General features: G+C 35.5%; 1 protein-coding gene across 1 annotated transcript in view; it reads left to right on the top strand.

Annotated features, from left to right (window-relative positions):
* The window catches only part of LOC108367449 (phospholipase A1 member A), a 36079-nt gene extending 20330 nt beyond the window's left edge, over positions 1–15749 (top strand). The window contains exons 3-5 of the mRNA XM_017622061.1: positions 11554–12264; positions 12335–12503; positions 15560–15749. Of these exons, the coding sequence (XP_017477550.1) occupies positions 11554–12264; positions 12335–12503; positions 15560–15671 (992 nt within the window). The 3' untranslated portion in view covers positions 15672–15749. The remainder of the gene's footprint in view (positions 1–11553; positions 12265–12334; positions 12504–15559) is intronic.
* Positions 15750–19196: the final 3447 nt, after the last annotated feature.

Below are 19196 nucleotides of genomic sequence, written 5' to 3'. Positions count from 1 at the left end.
CAAAACAAAGTTGCAACAAGCAGTAACACCACTGGGACTAAAAGCATTTACAGACGGTAGCTTTAATCCGGATTAACGGCGCAGTTTATCTGATCAAAATTGTACCTTGACAGACGGTAGTAATGCGGATTTACGAGCCGCGAGGGCGTAGGTTCGAATCCCACGGCCAGTTGAATATTCATTTAATTTTTTTTTATTCATTCAATTATAGCTTCTATATATTTTAATGTTATTTTTAATTAGGTGTTTATGACTTTTATAGTAAAATTATCCGCTAAAAATTTCAACTAATTAATAATAAAATAAAAAATGTGAAAAAAAACCAAAATAAAATAAAGGAAAAGTAAATATATAAATCAAATAAGATTAAAAAACATATAAACGAAATGATAACAACAAATTTTTTTTTTTGGCAACCGCTCCAACCGAGGATCGAACCTGGGACCTGCAGGCTTGTAGTACGCAGCTCTTACCACTCGACTACCGCGGATGAAGGAACCGGCTACTTTGTTTGCGTATCTGTTTGCTCAGGGAACGTAGAACACAAAGAAAATGCAAAACTAGCATGGGTATCCACCTTGCTGTCGGTACTGCAGTCATCGTATTAATTCCAATAAGTTCTATTCAATTTAAATTGGATTACTATCTCCCTATATTCTCTGTATTTTGCGCTCTCTGAGTTTTGGTCAGTGTTGTCATCGAAAATTCCCTTGATCCGAGTTAAGTTCGGGAATCAACTCTAGGACTTAATCCGGATCAACTGCAGTTAATTCCCGAGATAATTCCGAATTAACGAGTTGGTCCGGATCAACGCTGCCGTCTGTCTATGCTTTTAGAATGCAATTTTCGATGACAACACTGACTAAAAACTCAATGAACGTAGAGGATCATGCAAAACTAGCAGGGGCTTCTGCTAATTTAAATAGGAATACATTTAAAGGCCGTTTGTCAAAAATTTATTATTTTTATTTTATTTGATTAATACATATTTTATTTTATTATAAGTAAATTTAAATTTTTATGGCTTTATTCATAAAAAATAAAGTAGCTTTAAAAAGCTTTATAAAGTGACATTTTCATATAAATTTTCGATTTCTAAAGCAATTAAAATCTTCTTTATTTATTATGAATTTGGGTGTTATTAAAGTTTAATTTAACTATAATTACATTATAAGCCATAAAATTAATAACTAAATTAATAAAAAAAAAATTTAAGGAAAGTTATTCTGGCCGTGGGGCTCGAACCCACGACCTCGCATCTAGTTAATCTGCATTACTGTCGCCTGNATAAATTAATAAAAAATAATTTAAGGAAAGTTATTCTGGCCGTGGGGCTCGAACCCACGACCTCGCATCTAGTTAATCTGCATTACTGTCGCCTGCCAGGGTACAATTTCGATCATATCGCCTGCACCGTTAATCCGTATCAAAGTTACCGTCTGTCTATGGTATAACACTGTGGTAATAATAACTAAAGCAGTTGATTGCTCTGTACGTTCGTGTGTGTAGATATGCGTTTGTGGGCGCATGCAATCGCCATATCTGCTGCTGTGCTAATTTTTGCTGCTTACTCACGTGGAATTTCGACGTCTCACTGGTGTTTTTCTTCACTACACAGTGGGAGTATTTGATTGGTCCTAGCGAAAGGTTAAATAAAGAGCCTTTCCTATCTAATTATCTCTGCCGCTCTCCAGTACTTACTTCGTTTTGACTTTCTGCACTCAGTAGTTTTAGGTTTCGAAGAATACTAGCTAAATCCGATGAATGGTTCCGGACCCTCGCTAGCTCGTTCGAACTCTTGGAATTACTTCGAAACCGCATTGATCTGGCAGCCAACAAACTGCTACGTTTTCTCGCTGGCAAGAGTTGATGGCTGCTGTCTAAAAATATAACTGGAAATGCGCCTTTTCAATGTCTAATTTGGTACAGGTCTAGATTATTAGCACCTCGATTTTGGGCCGTACCAATGTACTTATGTGGGATCAGGGTAAGGGAATCTAATTGCCCAGATCCCTCTAAGATTTTTATCTTGTACATATTACAAAATGGAGTTAAAAAATACCTCTATGTTGCTGGCCCTTATGGAGAGTACCGCCACATACATATTTACATTTACAACTCTCTCGAAGGTGCATCTGATTTAACAAAAACATGGACGGGAGTTAAACCGTGGTGTGACAGTTATAATACTCAGAACTGCACTTATAATGTAGTACTGCAGAATTTAACTGTAATAGTACCCCATTTTTGCAGTTTGTCTAAGAACTCATCAATCAAGGGAGACAAGGGAGTGCGGGAAAAACAAATCTTCCTGTGTGTAGCCTCTTATGGTCGTACAATTTTCGGAAATTTTGCCCTAAGGTGTTGTAAGCACCAATCAAGGTGTCAATTCAATCGACAGAAGTAGATATAGTAGGTACAAAGGCAGTATTATTAAAAAAAACAGCAACTTCCTTAAACATAAGGGCCCTTTCGATCTCACTTACCAAATACTGTAGTGCCGAACCCGTTGATTTCTCTTGAGCAAATGAAATCTTGAAAAATAGATTCCAGTTTGTTCCAAATGTTTAGGTCTAAAGGTCTTTATATGATCTTAGGAATGAACAATTAAAAAAACTAATAGATCCCTATAATTTAGTTGAGTGAGGATCTTCGTTGTTCGATTTAGGAATAAATATGGTGGATACTTTCCCGCAAGTGCACGGTATGCATGCCCTGGTATAACTGGCCCTAAACTGAATAAGTGTCATAAAGATACCATCACCGGCTACAGCAAAGCAAAGTCCGCTATGACTTATCGCTCTATGTTCAGGTGAGACCGCACCGGAACTTGTGCCAAGGAGAGACCTGCGAAAGCCACTTGCAGCATGTGTATCAGAGTCTCATGGTTGCTATTGATAGAGGTGCCATTGGAAAGCTCCTTAAATATAATTTTGTGAAAACGGACGGACTCGAGCGGAGTCTATTTTAACAAGGAAGTGATTAACTCCACAGAAAATGTGTGCCAATAGGTGGCGCAGGAGTCGAGATATTTGGAAACTTTTATTTATTGTCCGATTTCTTTCATATTTAGAAAGTATATTACTTACGTCAAAAGGAATAACTCCACAAAAAGTTTTGACTCCTTTTAACTTTGCAGTTATTTTTTTATTAAAACCCGTTTTATTTAACATAAATATTTTAAGTTACTAATTTTTCTGGCTTTTTCGGTACTAGTTGGGACTATTTTATAATTCTGCTTTTCTGGATTTTTTCGTGGGTTATTTTTTGAGAGTGTTTGGCGTTTTTCGGCATTTGTTGAGGTTTTTCGAGACTTTTCAGGGTGCAGAATATACAATTATCCTGTCTGTCCGAAATGCCATCTTCCTACTGTTCTTTTCTTTCGCTAATCAAGGGATATAACCAAAGGTCAGTCGATTATTTTTTTTTTTTTTGCAAATTTTTACATAAAGAGCCCACTGTATAAACAGCAATTACTTTTCATTGCTACTCTTAGCCATTGTGGGTGGCAAAGGACCATTCAGCGCTAGGCAACAGCTCAGGGGCAATGGTAGTGAGTCGTCATTGCTGTTACTTTCAATTACAGGCTTGTGTACGTATGAATGTATATATATATATATACATAAACAAACATACATATATGTCCATAAAAACGTATCCTTTATTTTCAATTGCCCATTAACCACGCTCATCACGTTTAATCGTTGGTTAGTCTATGAGCTCAGCATCGTATTTACGGTAGCGTTTCTTTGTTTGATTTTAGCTTGCAAAGCTAACTTTGTGATTTTATGTAAGCTTCATCACCAATGGTACATTAAAGTTTTCGCCCACCTTTTCCCCTTAATTATTGAGGAAACGCTGCATATCAAAGCGATTAGGTAAGTTCAAGTCGGCTACTGTAGCTAAAAAGACAATTGCTAAAAATTTAATGTGCTTTGGGGCAATTCCTAACGGTATTCAATGGTACAATTTTAATTACTTCTATAAACTCAATTATTTAAGAGGCATATAAAACATATTAAATAATATTTAGCGGTAAAAACGGCGCTCTTACTAGACACTAGCTCCGCCAGCAGAAGCAAACGAAGATATGGACTAAAATTGAATGAGCTATAAAAGTCTATACCTCAGTTTTTTTTTTATAGATATTCGATTTAAAAAATTTTAAATTTTGATGTCCATTATTTGCATGTTGTCGATTGTTAATAAATCTTGTACAGAATTTGCGCCTTTCTGATCTACTTGGTTTTTGTTGTATCATAAACTCTATTTTTTAAAAACATAAATTTAAAAAAATAGTGTTCTTAATTATATGGCCACTACTGTACATACACATGTATCGCTTATTAATAAAAAAAAATTGTTTATGTATTATCTCCTTTTAACAAAAAAGCATTCTCATGTTGCATGTAACAGGTACAGGGTAAAACTAATTCTATATAACATAACTCTTAAACTTATAAATTTAAGGTGTTACGAATTGCGTTAGTTACGTTCTTATGAAATGTCAGCATTGCTGCTCATTGCACTGCGATATCTGTCAAAAACGCTGCAACTAACTTTACTTTCGACTTTATTTTGGCTATCACTACGGGCCGATCACTTTAATCCCATTTTAAGCTAGTTTAAAAAGTTAAATTAAATCAAGTTAGGGAACTTCCTATTCTTCTTAAACGGAATCGCTATATCTATAATTTACTTTACACTTTTTAGTTCTTGTTGTAATAAAAGCACGTTTTTAGTTTTTTTAAATTATAATTTTATTTTATTTTGAAATCAAAAAATATTTAGAGGTCGCTCAAAGCGCTCAAAGTTTTCCATGTATTTTATATGGGAAAAAAACAAATTTTCGTAGAAATGCCATAGAATTCTTGAAAATCAATATTTTTCGATCGGAAAACTCTGGTTCTCTTCAGGAGACTTTCAATAGTAATACCCATAACATTCATGTTTCAAGCATCGATATTTTGCTGAGGTCAATATCGATGTTGGTGAAACATCGGTTTTTTAATGAATTTTTTTTTATGAAAATGCGAGCTTGCGCTCAGGTTCAGGTTTTGTGCTGCTGATGTGAGCTTAAGCTCGACTTTATATGCATTAAACATTTTACTATGCATAACACCCCGTATATTAACGATGTCGCAGGCCTAATACCCAATTCTTTATTTAACCGTATCTTAATACTAACGATTTTTTAATGAACCATTTGACCCCCAAAATAGGCCAATATTTACCGTTGTTTCTAGGACAGACACCGAATCGGTTACTTACAGAAATGTATCTGTTGATAGGTTTGGAACTTTGGACCTTATGCATAAAAAGTGAGCTTAAGCTCCGACTCAATTTTCAGTACAAATTCTTGAGCATAAGCTCACTCCATCAGTGCAAAATATGAGTCTGAGCTTAAGGTAACATTTTATGCATGAGGCCCTTTGTCTCTGAAACGCTATACCACCCTTCTGTGAAATCGCTTCACTAGTTCTCGTGCAATAAGCGTTTTCGTGAAGCTCTAAAAATTATAACTACAACATTTGAGCATAGCCCCCATATCGAAACTTAAGACGTATTCTACATCAAAAATCAGTTTGATACTCCTTTAGATTAATTTGCTTCCGTTTTCTTTGGGGACAATGAACTGCATAATTACCTACCAATCGTATCAAACTAACTAAATGCATTGAGATGTTAACTACAAATAACGGAACGTAATTGGTTTGCCTATGGTAAGATGACATTTGAATACGACCTCACTTTTGTGTGCGTAGTCAAAAACCGTCTATTCATGTGCGTGGAACTCAGCGGCAAAAAGGAAAGACGCAAACTTTTCTTGTCAAATGAATCCCATCAACAATTTTACTATTATTTATTATTACATATATTATGTACCAAATAAAATTTTGAACTAAATGACTTTGAGATGGGTTTTCATTTGTACACATAGATAACGTAATTTTCTCAGTTAAAATGGTTTTATTCATCTTCATCTCCAACACTGATAGTATAAAGGATTCTAGGCCTAGCAGTCTATGACTGGCAACTCGGAAGATCTTACAACCTGATTTCGTAAGTCCCTACTGTGGGTTTCTTCGATGTTATCCTGTTTTTCCTGGATTTTCTTCTTGTCCTTTTCATCCATCTTATCCTGTCCAGCACTATCGTTCGCTCTATATCTGTCTAAATTATAATTCAGCTGTGTAATCTTTGCATCCATATGTGATGATAACTGCGAGATGTTTGTTTTGTATGCTGCCTGCTGCGCTTCCAGTTGTGCTGACAATTGCGACGGTAACTGTAATGACAACTGCAATATACGTGCGTCCTGTACTTGCAGCTGGGAGGAAATCTGCGTCATTTGCGATGTCACTGCAGACATTTGTGATGTCATTGCAGCTATTAGTATATTCGTATCCATACCAGTAGATGAACAAGGAGGTTTTCCCTTTTCTTCAACCTTGGGAGAACTAGTTGAAGTAACTGGACGATACAGCTCTATTTCACGGACACGACTTTTCAACTCGTCTAACTCGGCCTCGATTTTATCCCTTTTCTCCTTATAATTTTCTTCGATTTCATATAGCTTTTTATTCAGTTGCTTGTCATATCTGACTGAATACGCCTTGAGCTGCGTCATCTGTGCATCCAACTGCGCAGAAATCTGTGATGATAACTGCAATATACGTGATTCCAGTGCTTCTATCCGCGATGATATACGTGCTTCTTGCGCTTGCAGCTGGTATTCAATCTGTACCATCTGTGATGGCATTGCAGCCATTAATATGCTCATATCCATACCTTTAGACGCAATACGTATTCGCCCACATCGGTGCCTTCTGTATCCATATCCTCTCGTAACCATGATTGCGATTCCGCTTTGTTTCCGAACGTGGATAAACCTAGCTTGCTCAATTCTTTTGCGAGAGTAGAACTTAACGATGGCTTCCTTAATTATCCTTACTTGCGATCACTGAATAAAGGGCAAAAAATTACTCGTCAAATATTTTACTGCTCAATAATTGTCTCACATCGAACTTTACTCGATTGCTCGCTATTTAAAACTGACTACCTCCTCACGATCGCATCGCCCTTAAATACCTGTCCTTGCAAGAATAATGTGGCTACTATATTCCACTACCTGTTCCATATCGCTAATGGAAAGTACCCTTTAGAAATTTGAAAAATTGTATGCTGGGCATTGAGACAAAACGAAAGAATGTTGCTCGTTTGAGGTCATCCGTGCTAGCATTCCGAAAATTTTTTTTAAATGAAGTTTAAAAGCAGAGAACAACAAAAGCGCGCATTGTTATACCTAACTGCTTAGCTCGTTACGGGTTGAATCAAGGCTTCGGATTTAAACCTCAAACAGTCAACGACGTAGGTAGACGCAGACACGATCTACCTTATGGGATTCGCGTGTGAACGAAAACTCACCACCGCATGGCGGCGACGTTGCCGTTGCTTCTCTCTCTCTCTCTCTCTATCAACAGTAAATTTTATATGCTGCTACGTACGTCAACCTACGTTTACGCTACGTCGTTGACTAACTGCGCGTTTAAAGAGAATGTTGTTCGATTCCCTACCTGGAATTTGGTTGTCAAATCGAAAAGGGCGAATATAGCCGTCTCTTTTATACATTCATAAGCATTAAAACTAGTTTTTTACTGGTGTGGGAAAATCTTGAAAACTGTATGAATGTATGCGCGTATCTTTTAATGGACTAAAATATAGAAATCCGTTGCATCGGTAGCGGACACGCATGATACAAAAATTAAAGGTGTTGTACGTAAAACGGCCATCTTGAATGCCCTCTAAATTGCATCTTGGGTAGACGACTTTTTATTTTACAGCAAGTTTAAAAGTACTAAAAATGGATATTAAGAAACCACGCATCAACAAATGCCATAGAAATATGTAAATGCAACGTCGATACTATAGCATTGAATTCTATATTCCACTTATCGGTATGAACATAACTTATCCTAACTAATTTAAAGCTATGATTTTTGTTTATCTCTCTGAGAAATTTGCAAAATCAAGTATACGATCGATTCAAAAAATTCAGTGCTGAGTAGAATAACAATATTAGTATCAAATAAAAGATAAAATTCTGCAAAATTTAATGTAAATTAATTAATTGGTGCACAAGAACAAGAGGGTATAGAAAATGTTCTTTTAACTTTATTAATTTAGGAAAAAAAAAATTTTAAAGGACATTTTCAATACGTTATTAAAAAACTGTAACTAAACTAAAAAACTAAAAACTATTGAATGTGCATATTGATATTCAACATTGCACTCAAAATTTTGCATCAATTTTGAATTTATCGTATCGTGTAGATTGAAAGTCCCTCAAAAAAAATAAACTGACGTGGCACAGTGGTCTGAAAGAGAATCTAGTTGGACAAAACTATTTTAACAGATTAGCGTAAATGGATTTATGCACCACTTCGTATCTACTAGTTTTTGACGCCACTGATTACAAATATTTAGTCATGTTTCTAAAATCCATTTTTTTTTTAATTTATTGAACTCGCTCGAAACTTGTTACTCGGCGTTTTTTTTAGTATTAAGGAGCTGTTATTACAAATAGCTTATTACGAATCTGAATCTCGAATATACAAATGAACAAATTTTCATAAAAGTTTCACACATTTTATCAAACATTTTTTTTTTACTTTGGCTGCAAAAATGGCTTGCCCTAGCTGAGAAAAATTATCATGTTGACCAGTGTTATTCATTGATTGCACTAACATGTTTTATATGTATGTTTGGATTGCTGAATGTTTTTCGAAAAAAAAACAACAAAAACATTTATTATAACCGTTCCATAAATATATGTACACCTCGCTTTGCTATATTTGTGATCTTATTACATTAAGCGAGCACACAAAATGTGTCTTCTTCTTGTTTGTCAGATACACTAAAAATAGCCAAACAAAACCCGTCGTCAAATTAGCTTAATTTTTATCTACTAAAATAATTATACAGGAACTTACAAGTAATTTTAACTAAATTTGCTATAACTTTTCTATTTTCAAATCGATTTGAAAAATGATTTGGATCTATATACTTTCACATTAAATAAGCTTTAACATAACATAAAAATAAGAACAAAAAGTGTGCAGCTTTCAGGTGTAATTCACAGTAGAATAACGATGGAACTTAAAATTTGTGTGTGATTTCACTAATAAATTTGCAGATAACTCTTAAACTGATAATTTGATTGCAAAACATTGTACAGCAAGTTCATAGGGATTTTGAAGACCTTTGATCTGGTGGAGAGCTTTTTGCTATGTAAGAATTAGAACCGGATATTTTTGGAAAAAATTTAATATGCTGTTTTCTCAATTTGTAAAAAAAACGATAATTTCGATTTCACGATTTTCACCTATTTTGTTAAAAAATTTGTTCCCTGAATGCTTATGGTTTTCTAAATTTTCAAATGCAACGCGCAAGTACTTAGAGTTATCAAATTCGAATAAAATTTTGCCCAGCTTATTCTTAGACCAAAATACATATTTTCCGCCCGGAAAATTGTATGTAAAGAAAAAAAAATTTGAAATAACGAACGTTCTAATGTAAATACAGTGACGAACACAAGTATTGGCACCGTGAATTTTTCGCAATATATGCAAAGTTTTTTATTCTTATTTATTTGCGATAATTTTTTATAAAAATACGGTTCCACCAAAAAACATAAAAATCAAATCTCCAAATTTTGTGCAAAACTTAGGAAAATTCAATAAATTTGTATACTAATTTGCAACTTTTTATTCCGTTTTTTTTAGAAAAATTCTAAGAATGCAGTTCCAGGGTACCAAGAAAAGGTTAAGTAATGATTTCCCTATAACTAAGTGTTATCCCTTAGGATATTAGTGTAAGATTGCCACTTATTTGGGATTCTACACAATTTATCTAAAATATCGCAAAATAGATATCAAATGAAAGGTGTTGTTAAGAACTTTGGACAAAGATATTTTCGATCCAATAATATACGCCTGTATATATGTACCTAGTACGAATTTTTATTTTGTTAATTTCAATCAGCATTTTTTTTTATGTATACACAGTACATATACGCTCAAGATATGTGCTATTCATTCCAGCGTATTTAAAAATAGGGTTGCCACCTAAATTTCAAAATCTAAGTTTTTTTTATTCATTTCCAAAATATTTTTTTAAAGCTATCCAAATGACTAATATTTGATATCCAAACCTTGAAAGCTTTAAAAAGTATATCGACGGGGCTTTGGCAAAACCTCGTATCTCAAAACACTGTCAAATAACACTCTCTAACCAAAAACGCTCTATTAATAACAGAAAATCAGTTTTAATAACTGTTTACTGAATTTTACTGAAGATTAACTACTTTTTAGCTAACTAAGAATGAATCGTAGTATTAGTAAGCCCTTTTTTTAAATTAGTTTTACGAGATGCGAAGTAATAGTGAGTTCTGCGATAGGAGGTTTGGCCAACGTACCGTCGATGTGCACTCCGAGCAAAGGTCTATCAACCTGGTACTAATACTTTATACAGTCAACCACAAATGTCTAGGCACAGTACAAGTTATTGAGTTTGAGCTCAATTCAACAGTGCAAAAACTGAGCTTAAATTCACCTTTTATGCATGAGGCCCTTTGTCTCTGTATTATTGTCCGGGCCTGTGGTCTAAAAGATTGGCGACATGCTTCTTTACCAGTCTAGCAGATATGTGTAGCGAAAGAGAAACTCCTCTAGCTTCTCAATTTACTTTCCAGCAGATTCGTTCCTTCAAAATGCTTTCGGCTCTCTTTGGTATTCATGAGAAGGTACGCTCACAAGGAGCAACAAGATATGCCCCCTAGTGGAAGTATGGAACTTTCCATACACGTCTATCTAACCTAACCGAACCATAGGTTAACTAACAAACTAACTTTATTAAAGTCATTGCAGTATATTTGATGGTAAATAAAGTTGACGCTTCCGCATTTGGAAGTGAATGAATTGTAATAAATTTATGTCAAAAGTAACCACATTTCGTTTACTTTTTATTACAACACTAATATAAGCAATCCGATTGCGCGGTAAACTTGAGTGGCGTGCGGCATGCTGCTTGTGGCATGTTGCATGCTTTACCGGCCAATTGCAATGTCGTTTGGCGAGTGTGAATCTGTTACTTCCGCCAAACTTTGCTGGCAACAATATGAATGGCGGCTAGTGGTGCAACAACAACAAATGCTGGCTGGAAGTTTTGGCGCCACGCAAATAAAACCAGTTGGGGGGTTAACGTAAATACTTGGACTTAATTGTTATGATCCACACGCTAACAAATATGTATGTTATTCGATACAAACATAATTAAAGAAAATATATGCATTTAAATTTTTGAGCATAAAAAAATATCCACGTACATACATTCAATTGTTGTTACGAAATTTGTGAAAGTGATTAGATAAGAGAAAAGTGTGCAAATTTTATTGATAAAATAAATTTTCATGACCTCCTTTTTTTTGGAAATTTCCAAGACTACAATTCCCTTGAATCGTTAACTAATCACCCCGCTATTTCTTATTTTTAGTTGCGCAGCGCAAAAACGACACCAATCAGGTGTACGTCACCGAATCGTGTCTGGAAAAGCCATATCGTTGCCCACATCCGAAAATACAATTCTACCTCTATACGCGCCGCACTCAAGAGCATCCCGAATTCATCGATGTGCTGGACGACAATGCGCTCTACTACACCCACTTCAATCCGCGGCATCCCACCAAAATTATAATACACGGCTTCGGTGGCGGCCGCAACAATAGCCCCAGCCCAGATTTGCGTGAAGCCTACTTCACCATAGGCGATTATAATATCATCATTGTAGACTATGCTGATGCGGTGAAAGAGCCCTGCCTCAGTCAAATGGAATGGGCTCCACGCTTTGGCAGCCTATGCATTTCACAGTTGGTCAAGTATTTGGCGCGTCATCCGCGTGGCGTAAAGCCGGATGATTTGCATTTGATCGGTTACAGCGTGGGCGCGCATATTGCCGGACTTATGGCGAACTATTTGAAGCCGAGCGAAGGTAAGTTGGGACGCATCACCGCTTTGGATCCGACGATTTTCTTCTATGCGGGCACAAATAACTCGCGCGATTTGGATTCGAGCGATGCTAACTTTGTCGATGTGCTGCACACAGGCGCCGGTATTTTGGGTCAGTGGCACTCGAGTGGACATGCGGACTTCTACGTGAATGGTGGCACGCGGCAGCCAGCCTGTGTGGGTTCACCGACGCTATTTCGTGAGTTTTGTTAGAGTTCTCCCTCTTCGAAGGCGACATTAAATCTTTACTTACTTTTTTTGTCCTACAGAAACGCTGGCCTGTGACCATACGAAGGTCACTCCTTACTTCATTGAGTCGATAACGACGACGCGTGGTTTCTATGCTGGCCCTTGTCCGAATCTTTTCACCTACCTGATAGGTTGGTGTGATCCAAAGGACTCGGAATATGTGGTGATGGGTGAACACGTTTCGCATGAGTAAGTAGTGGTGGAAACGAAAGCCACATAAGTGAATAAATATGTTTTCAGAGTAAATGCGGATAACTAAGAATTTTCTTATCGATTTGGCGTCCTCCACCCGGTTTGCTCTCCAGGAGGGTATTTCACTAAAAAGCTGTTTATGAAAACTTGCGTGAAATTGCTTCCGAATGTCCAATACAATTCAAAATGTTTCTTGGTATGCAATGCAACCCGCACTAATCGGCATTAGTGGGACAACAAAAAAACAACGTTTATACTGGCACTTAATGCCATGCAGCAAAAACTGCCATTGGGTTCAGGGAATCCAGGTTGTCAACAGGTTCGAAAACTGAGCACTACGTAGTTCGTGATGGCTTTGATTTCGTCCCTGAACAAGCAGATTACTTCACCTTTGAAATATCTGTCGCTAGCTCCTTCTGTAACTATATTCCCTCAAGAAGGATTGGGTAGGGTAGTGTAACTGGATCAAGGAAGTAGTGAACTTCTTCGTGGAAGGATCCAAACTTGAACTATATTCAGGCTTCCGGACTTCTGCAGTGTATTTCAAGCTAAGACAGCTGCCATCAAGGAAGCGGTAGACTCACTTCTCCAGGGTGTCAGTCATGGAGGTCAGCATATACTCTAATAGGAAAGGCACCCGGGTACGGAGCAGCTGGGGACGTCTTGGTCCTCCTGCGGTTCAGTCTTGAACGGTTGGGGCTCATGTAAGCTCAGCGAGCGCTAGGGCATAACTAGGATACGAGCGACTCCAAGATCCTTCTGACCTGAGGTGGACTGGAGGTGGTAAAAGGATCTCCTTATGCTGGCAAAGCCTCAGGCGTCGCTATTGGTGGTGATATTCAAGCGATGAGGTTGATAAACTTACCAAATCCCTTTGTATCAGCTGTCATGAAGATGATGCGGTGGAATTATATCAGCATTTTCTATTAGACTACCTGGCCTTTGCGAGCGCTCAGTCATTGAAATAAGCCGCATTCGAAATTTCACAATCGGCTTGGGGCGTTTCGTCGACTAAATTAATGGTATCCATTCAGGGTATTCATCAAAAATCACAATAACTTAATTGTCCCATTGCGCCCCTTGTGTGGGGAAGGCAACTTTACTTTAACCTATCCATCACTGCCAGACAATATTCCGACCACATTTCGTCGGATTCTTGGCTCCTCATGAATTCGGGATCATTTTTCCATCTATATCCCACTTGAATAGAAAATTCGATATATCTTACTGAAACTCTCACTTAAAGACCCACTGTTCAAATATATAGCTTAGAGTTGGGCTATTGTTAGCTAGCGTCCTCTGGCAGTATGAAGATCCTTCTCTCTGCCAGTCATCGTAATAGTTTTCTTAGCTTTTTAAAAAGTCAAAAGTATTTTGCGGGTGGATAGGAATCGTATGGGTTCATTATTTGGCCGCATTGAGCCTAGAATCTTCCTTGCGTTCTCGAAATGGCCCCACACTCAAGTGACAGGTGCAGCGGTCTCTTTTGAACTGAGTGGAAGTTGAGACGGCTGACTTCCTGGCTTAGCCGCTAGGTAGCTCTCTTCTATTTATTACCTTTGTACCAGCCAAATACATCTTATTGCGTTCATTAAGAGCTTTAGGTTTCTCAATGAACTCAAATACTAGAGAGGACTTAACTACGCTGCTGTTTGAGGATTGAACAATCCCATAAAATTGCGTATGCATCCGAGGCGAACAACGTAGAACTTTTTGTTGGAGGGAAGTTAGGTATTAGGCAGCCTATATAAACTTAGTCCAAACTTGTTTATAAGCCCGGCTGATAACTGCCCACTAGATATAAACCCTTGCAAAAGTGTGCCCTTTTCCAATTGGGTGGCATTCCTCTTGTGCCATCAGACAGAGCGAAGTATCTGGACTTTCGTATCGTAGACAACGAGCTAGTATTTTGTAAGTTAAAGTTAGAGGAAAGATTGAATCAGTGATTTTATTTCCAGACAGGGGGTTGATCATTGGCAAGCGTTGCCACCTACAGCCGACGGTGGTTTATTGAGCTTATGTAAATGTTTTTTAACTGGTCTCAAAGTGTGTTGTTCTCATCTGATAGGGCGTATTATATAGGATCAATATGGTAAAGAAATTGGAGATAGTAGAAAGAGCAGCCTTAGCCGAAATCCGTGGCACACTTCGCTAACGGTCGGATGCTATTAGATCACTTCGAAATATGGGCCTGCCGGAATCATAAAGACCTTCTTGTTCATGCAAGTCCAAATAATGTACACCGATGCTGGATGCCGGTGGATCCTTCACCACATACCTTCCCTTCACGGAAGGATTAAATGCCTATAACAGGGTTTGTAAAAGTTCCCGTATTATTCTCCAAGCGGAGGTAGATGTCAGTAAATCAGACGAGGGCTTGTATGCTCTCAAATCAAATAAATGCAATTCAATGACGAGCGCGTATACCCCGATAGCCAATTTTCAATTATGGCCCTCAGATTTTGGATGAAACGTTCGAAACTTTTCAGGGTGGGGTGCTTGGCATATCTATCGATCGTATTATATTTAATTCGCTATTGAGCATATATGAAAATAGCACTCTTCATGAGTAAACAAAACGCATCTCTCCCTTCTAGTGACAGTCTTTAGTGGCCATTGCGGAATTGCAATCAAAAACTCCTCAAGTCCACTTGCGTGCTATTAGCTGAATTTTCATTTTCAATACATATATATCTGTGTTCATATGGAAAAGTAGCTTATGTCGAAAGGCTGGCTTTAGTATAATGCGGCATTCCCTTTACTCTTTAAACGGCAAGGAATTTTTTGATGAGACTTAATAAGAATATTGACTTGCTAGTATCGGAACTAGTTCTTGCACGTTTATTTGCCAAAAGTTCTACAACAGCTCAGCGCCAGTGAGTCATTCGCAATCGTATACTGCGAATGCCGATTTATACTAAAGCCAGCCTTTCGACATAAGCTACTTTTCCATACGAACACAGATATGTAGATCCATTGTTCATAAAATCGAGATAACAATGAAAACAACATTTTTGTTTAACAAGTTTTTTTGTTTTCAAAATTCAAATTAGGGCTCGAGGAAATTACTATGTTACTACGAATGCCAAACCACCATATGCGCGAGGCTTTCCAGGCAAAGGACGCAGTGCAAATAATGGCGAGTATCAAGGCGTGCGGAGATAATCTAAAATACCTATTTTATTGTTTTTTATAAACTTATATGCTTTTGTACATATATACATTAGTATGTAAACAGTTGCTAAACGGAATTAAAACTATCAAAAAATAACGATAATTTTTATGTAAATATGTTTGTACATATAAAGTAGGTAGTGCTTTTTTGTGATTTTAGTTTTAAAGCTGGGATTTTTTTAGTATGTATCTACCCGTTAATGTATTTATGTAAAATATTGTAAATTTTAAATAGTTTAATACGAAATGTCAATAAAATGTAAATATGTTTGTATACTAGGGTGGTCCAAAAATGCATGTGAAAAAGCAAAGTCGGAATTTTTATGCTCTCACCCCTAGGATTGTTCTATACCGAATTTTTTATTTTGAAATCAAAATCAATGTAAATAAAAATTTTTGTTGTACGTTTTTTTATATTCAAAAATTACTTGCACTGTTCGGCTTTGAAAATCCTTTTTAGTTATTTAATTTAGTGTTTAATGCAGTGTTCTATTGTGTTTTATTATTTTAATTAATTTTGTTTATTGACAAAGCCATTCACTTACCCACGATTATGTAGTTGGTAAATATTGTAAAAGTATTTTTAAATTTGCTTGTAAAAATATATATATTTTTTTTTAGTTACAATAAGGGTAATTTTATTGTAAGAAATATTTGTACAAAGAATTTGTGCCGGGCTTTTATTTTCACTTAATTTTGCGTTTTACGATTAAAAAAAAAAATTATAATTACGTAACTGATATAAAATTTAAAATTTTACGGGTGTTTAGGAGCCGAAAACTTGTATTTTAAAAATTTAATCGAATAAGTAAACCCGCCTGTCTGCCGGGCTTCTGTTTTAACTTAGTTTTGCGTTTTACTATTTAAAAAAAAAAATAAAAAAATGCGTAACTGATATAAAGTTTTAAATTTTACGGGTGTTTAGGAGCACGAAAAATTGTAATTTGAAAATTTAATCGAATAAGTGAACCCGACTGTCGGTTAATCTTTTCAAAAATTTTATGTGTAAAATAAAATGATTTTAAAAAAGAATAATATAAACTTATTTTGTTTTATTTACCACCATTGTTGTGGTTTGTCCATTACCACCAGCTTTGCCATTATAATTTACATTACCATCCTCATTATCATTACATCTGCCCATAACATTACCATAACTATGGCAGTTGCCATTATATCTACCTTTTCCATTATCATTGTCATCACCTTTACCATTACCAGCACCATTGTCATTGCCATTACCATCACGATTACCAAACCGATCATTATTACCATTACCACTACCACTACCATTACATTACTATTAGCACTACCATTGCTGTTACCATTGCCATTACCGTTACCATCATTATTATAATTACCATTACCATTTACACTGCATTACCACTACCATTACCAGTACCACTATCATTACATTACCATTACCATCCCCGTCACCTTTTCATTATTATTTACGTTATCATCCTCGTTGGAAGTACCATTACCATTATCATTGCATCTGTTATTACCACTACCACAATGATTAACATTACCATAATTAATACCATTGCCATTACCATTACCATTACCATTACCATAACCATTAACATTCGCAGTGGTATTATCATACCATCTATAGTTATAAGTTCCTTCGGCATTGTACCGTTACAATTACTGTTATCAGCGCCGTTTTCATTACCATTACCATAGTCATTACCGCCCCATCTATATATTTTACAGTAAGTTCTTTCTGTAAATATTTAACTTTATAAAGAAAAAATAAAAAAATGTCATTTGTTTTCTTTTTAAACATTGTTTATTCTTTCATCATCTTTATTTGTTTGCTTAGTTTTTTTGTTGTATTTTTAAATTGTAGACTATTAATTCATGCGTATATATGTATGTATATATTTGCAAATACAATCGTTTTTGTTTCTAATGGAACTCATATACATATGTATGCATTTGCAATGGTGGTTTGCTATTGTTTTTACAGGCATTTTATTATTTTTTTGATATTTTTTTTGTTAATATATAATTTTTAAATTTTTACATTTTTTGTGCTTTCGTGTACTAGGCCAATACACCAATATCTTTGTTAACTACTTATATATGTTACATAATATTTTTTTATTTCTTTATTTTTATGATATTGGTACGAGAATTTATTATTTATCTGTAACAATCTCTCTGAGTGGATGAGCGCAAGAAAATACACATAAAACACACATGAAATAATGATTTAATTTGAGTAAGTGCTCAGAATATTATTTATTATGGTTTTGATTCATTGTTAGTGCTCAACAACATTTTTTTTTTTGAGTTATTTATTATTTTTGTTTATGTTTAGCGAATTAGTGACTATTTATATTTGTTTTTTGTCTAATAATAAAATTTTTTTAACATTTTTTTTTGAATGCCGAATATGCTGTCCTATTTTTTCTCTTTGAACTTCTAATATTTATGGAATTAGTTTTGATACATTTTCTTAATTTTTTTTTAAGATTTATAATTAATTAAGCTGCATTTGTATTAGCTCACACACTTTGTTACTTAGCTCTTTGTTTTAATTTAACTTTATCTAACAATTAATTTTAAAGTTCAGTCGGTTATTAGTCATATATATAGTCCATACATTTATTCATTGGTTTAATATAATTTTTTATTTATTTTTTTTCAAACACAATCTATAAAGTATTTTCAAAATTACTTACCCACATTTTAAAAAAGAGATCAATAGCCGCTAAGCATAATTACGAATGAAAATAAATTGATCGGAAAACATTTAAAAGTATATAGGTTACAAAATTCGCAGAGATATATGCGACCTCTTGCTACATAAATAGTGACACCGGCCTCTATTTGTTTTGCTGCAAATTGTTTTAAGAAATTTTGATAGAAAAAGAGTCTTTTTCATTTCTTGAGTGTTTTTTTTAAGAATTTTTTGTTTTTTTCTATGAGCTGAATGCCATGATTTAATTGAAATACAATCCCAACTTCGCACTTGTATGAATTCCAATGGTCGGCCTCGAAGTGTGCTGGAGTAGGTAGACAGGATGGTGGAGGCTTGCATAGAACCCAGAACAAGAGTTCGTTAAAATTTTTTAGAACTGTAGAAAAGCGTTTAATTATTCATATATTTCTTACTAATATATATATTACCTATTTCATTCCCTTTAGCTTACTGCATGTTTGCTATGCTCAAACGCCTTATGCAAAGGTAACTGGTAGCCTCCACTTCTACCTTTTGGATACTTAACCCTTCCCGCGTTCTTTACATCCCTTTTTGTATAATTTATACAGAAAATTGTGTTCAAATTTTAAATAAATTTTAAAATACTTTTTTGCTGATGTCATTGACGGGGAAAATGATTATTCTGTCATCCGCTAAAGTCGTTTTTTTTTTGTTCAAGAAAAATCGCTCGTGTAAATGGTGATTCAAAAATCGCTTGCCTTAAAGTAGACAGCAAGTCAACTTTCGCATGCGATTATCGCCTGTCAAATAAACGCCTCATTTAAAGGCAGCTTAATTTTCTG

Source organism: Rhagoletis zephyria, unplaced genomic scaffold (assembly GCF_001687245.7).
Source record: "Rhagoletis zephyria isolate East Lansing unplaced genomic scaffold, Rhagoletis_zephyria_1.1 Rzeph_scaffold_02691, whole genome shotgun sequence".
In the NCBI taxonomy this organism is placed as follows: Eukaryota; Metazoa; Arthropoda; class Insecta; order Diptera; family Tephritidae; genus Rhagoletis; species Rhagoletis zephyria.
The sequence above is the reverse complement of the archived record's forward strand: the minus strand, read 5'-3'. Positions and strand labels throughout refer to the sequence as shown.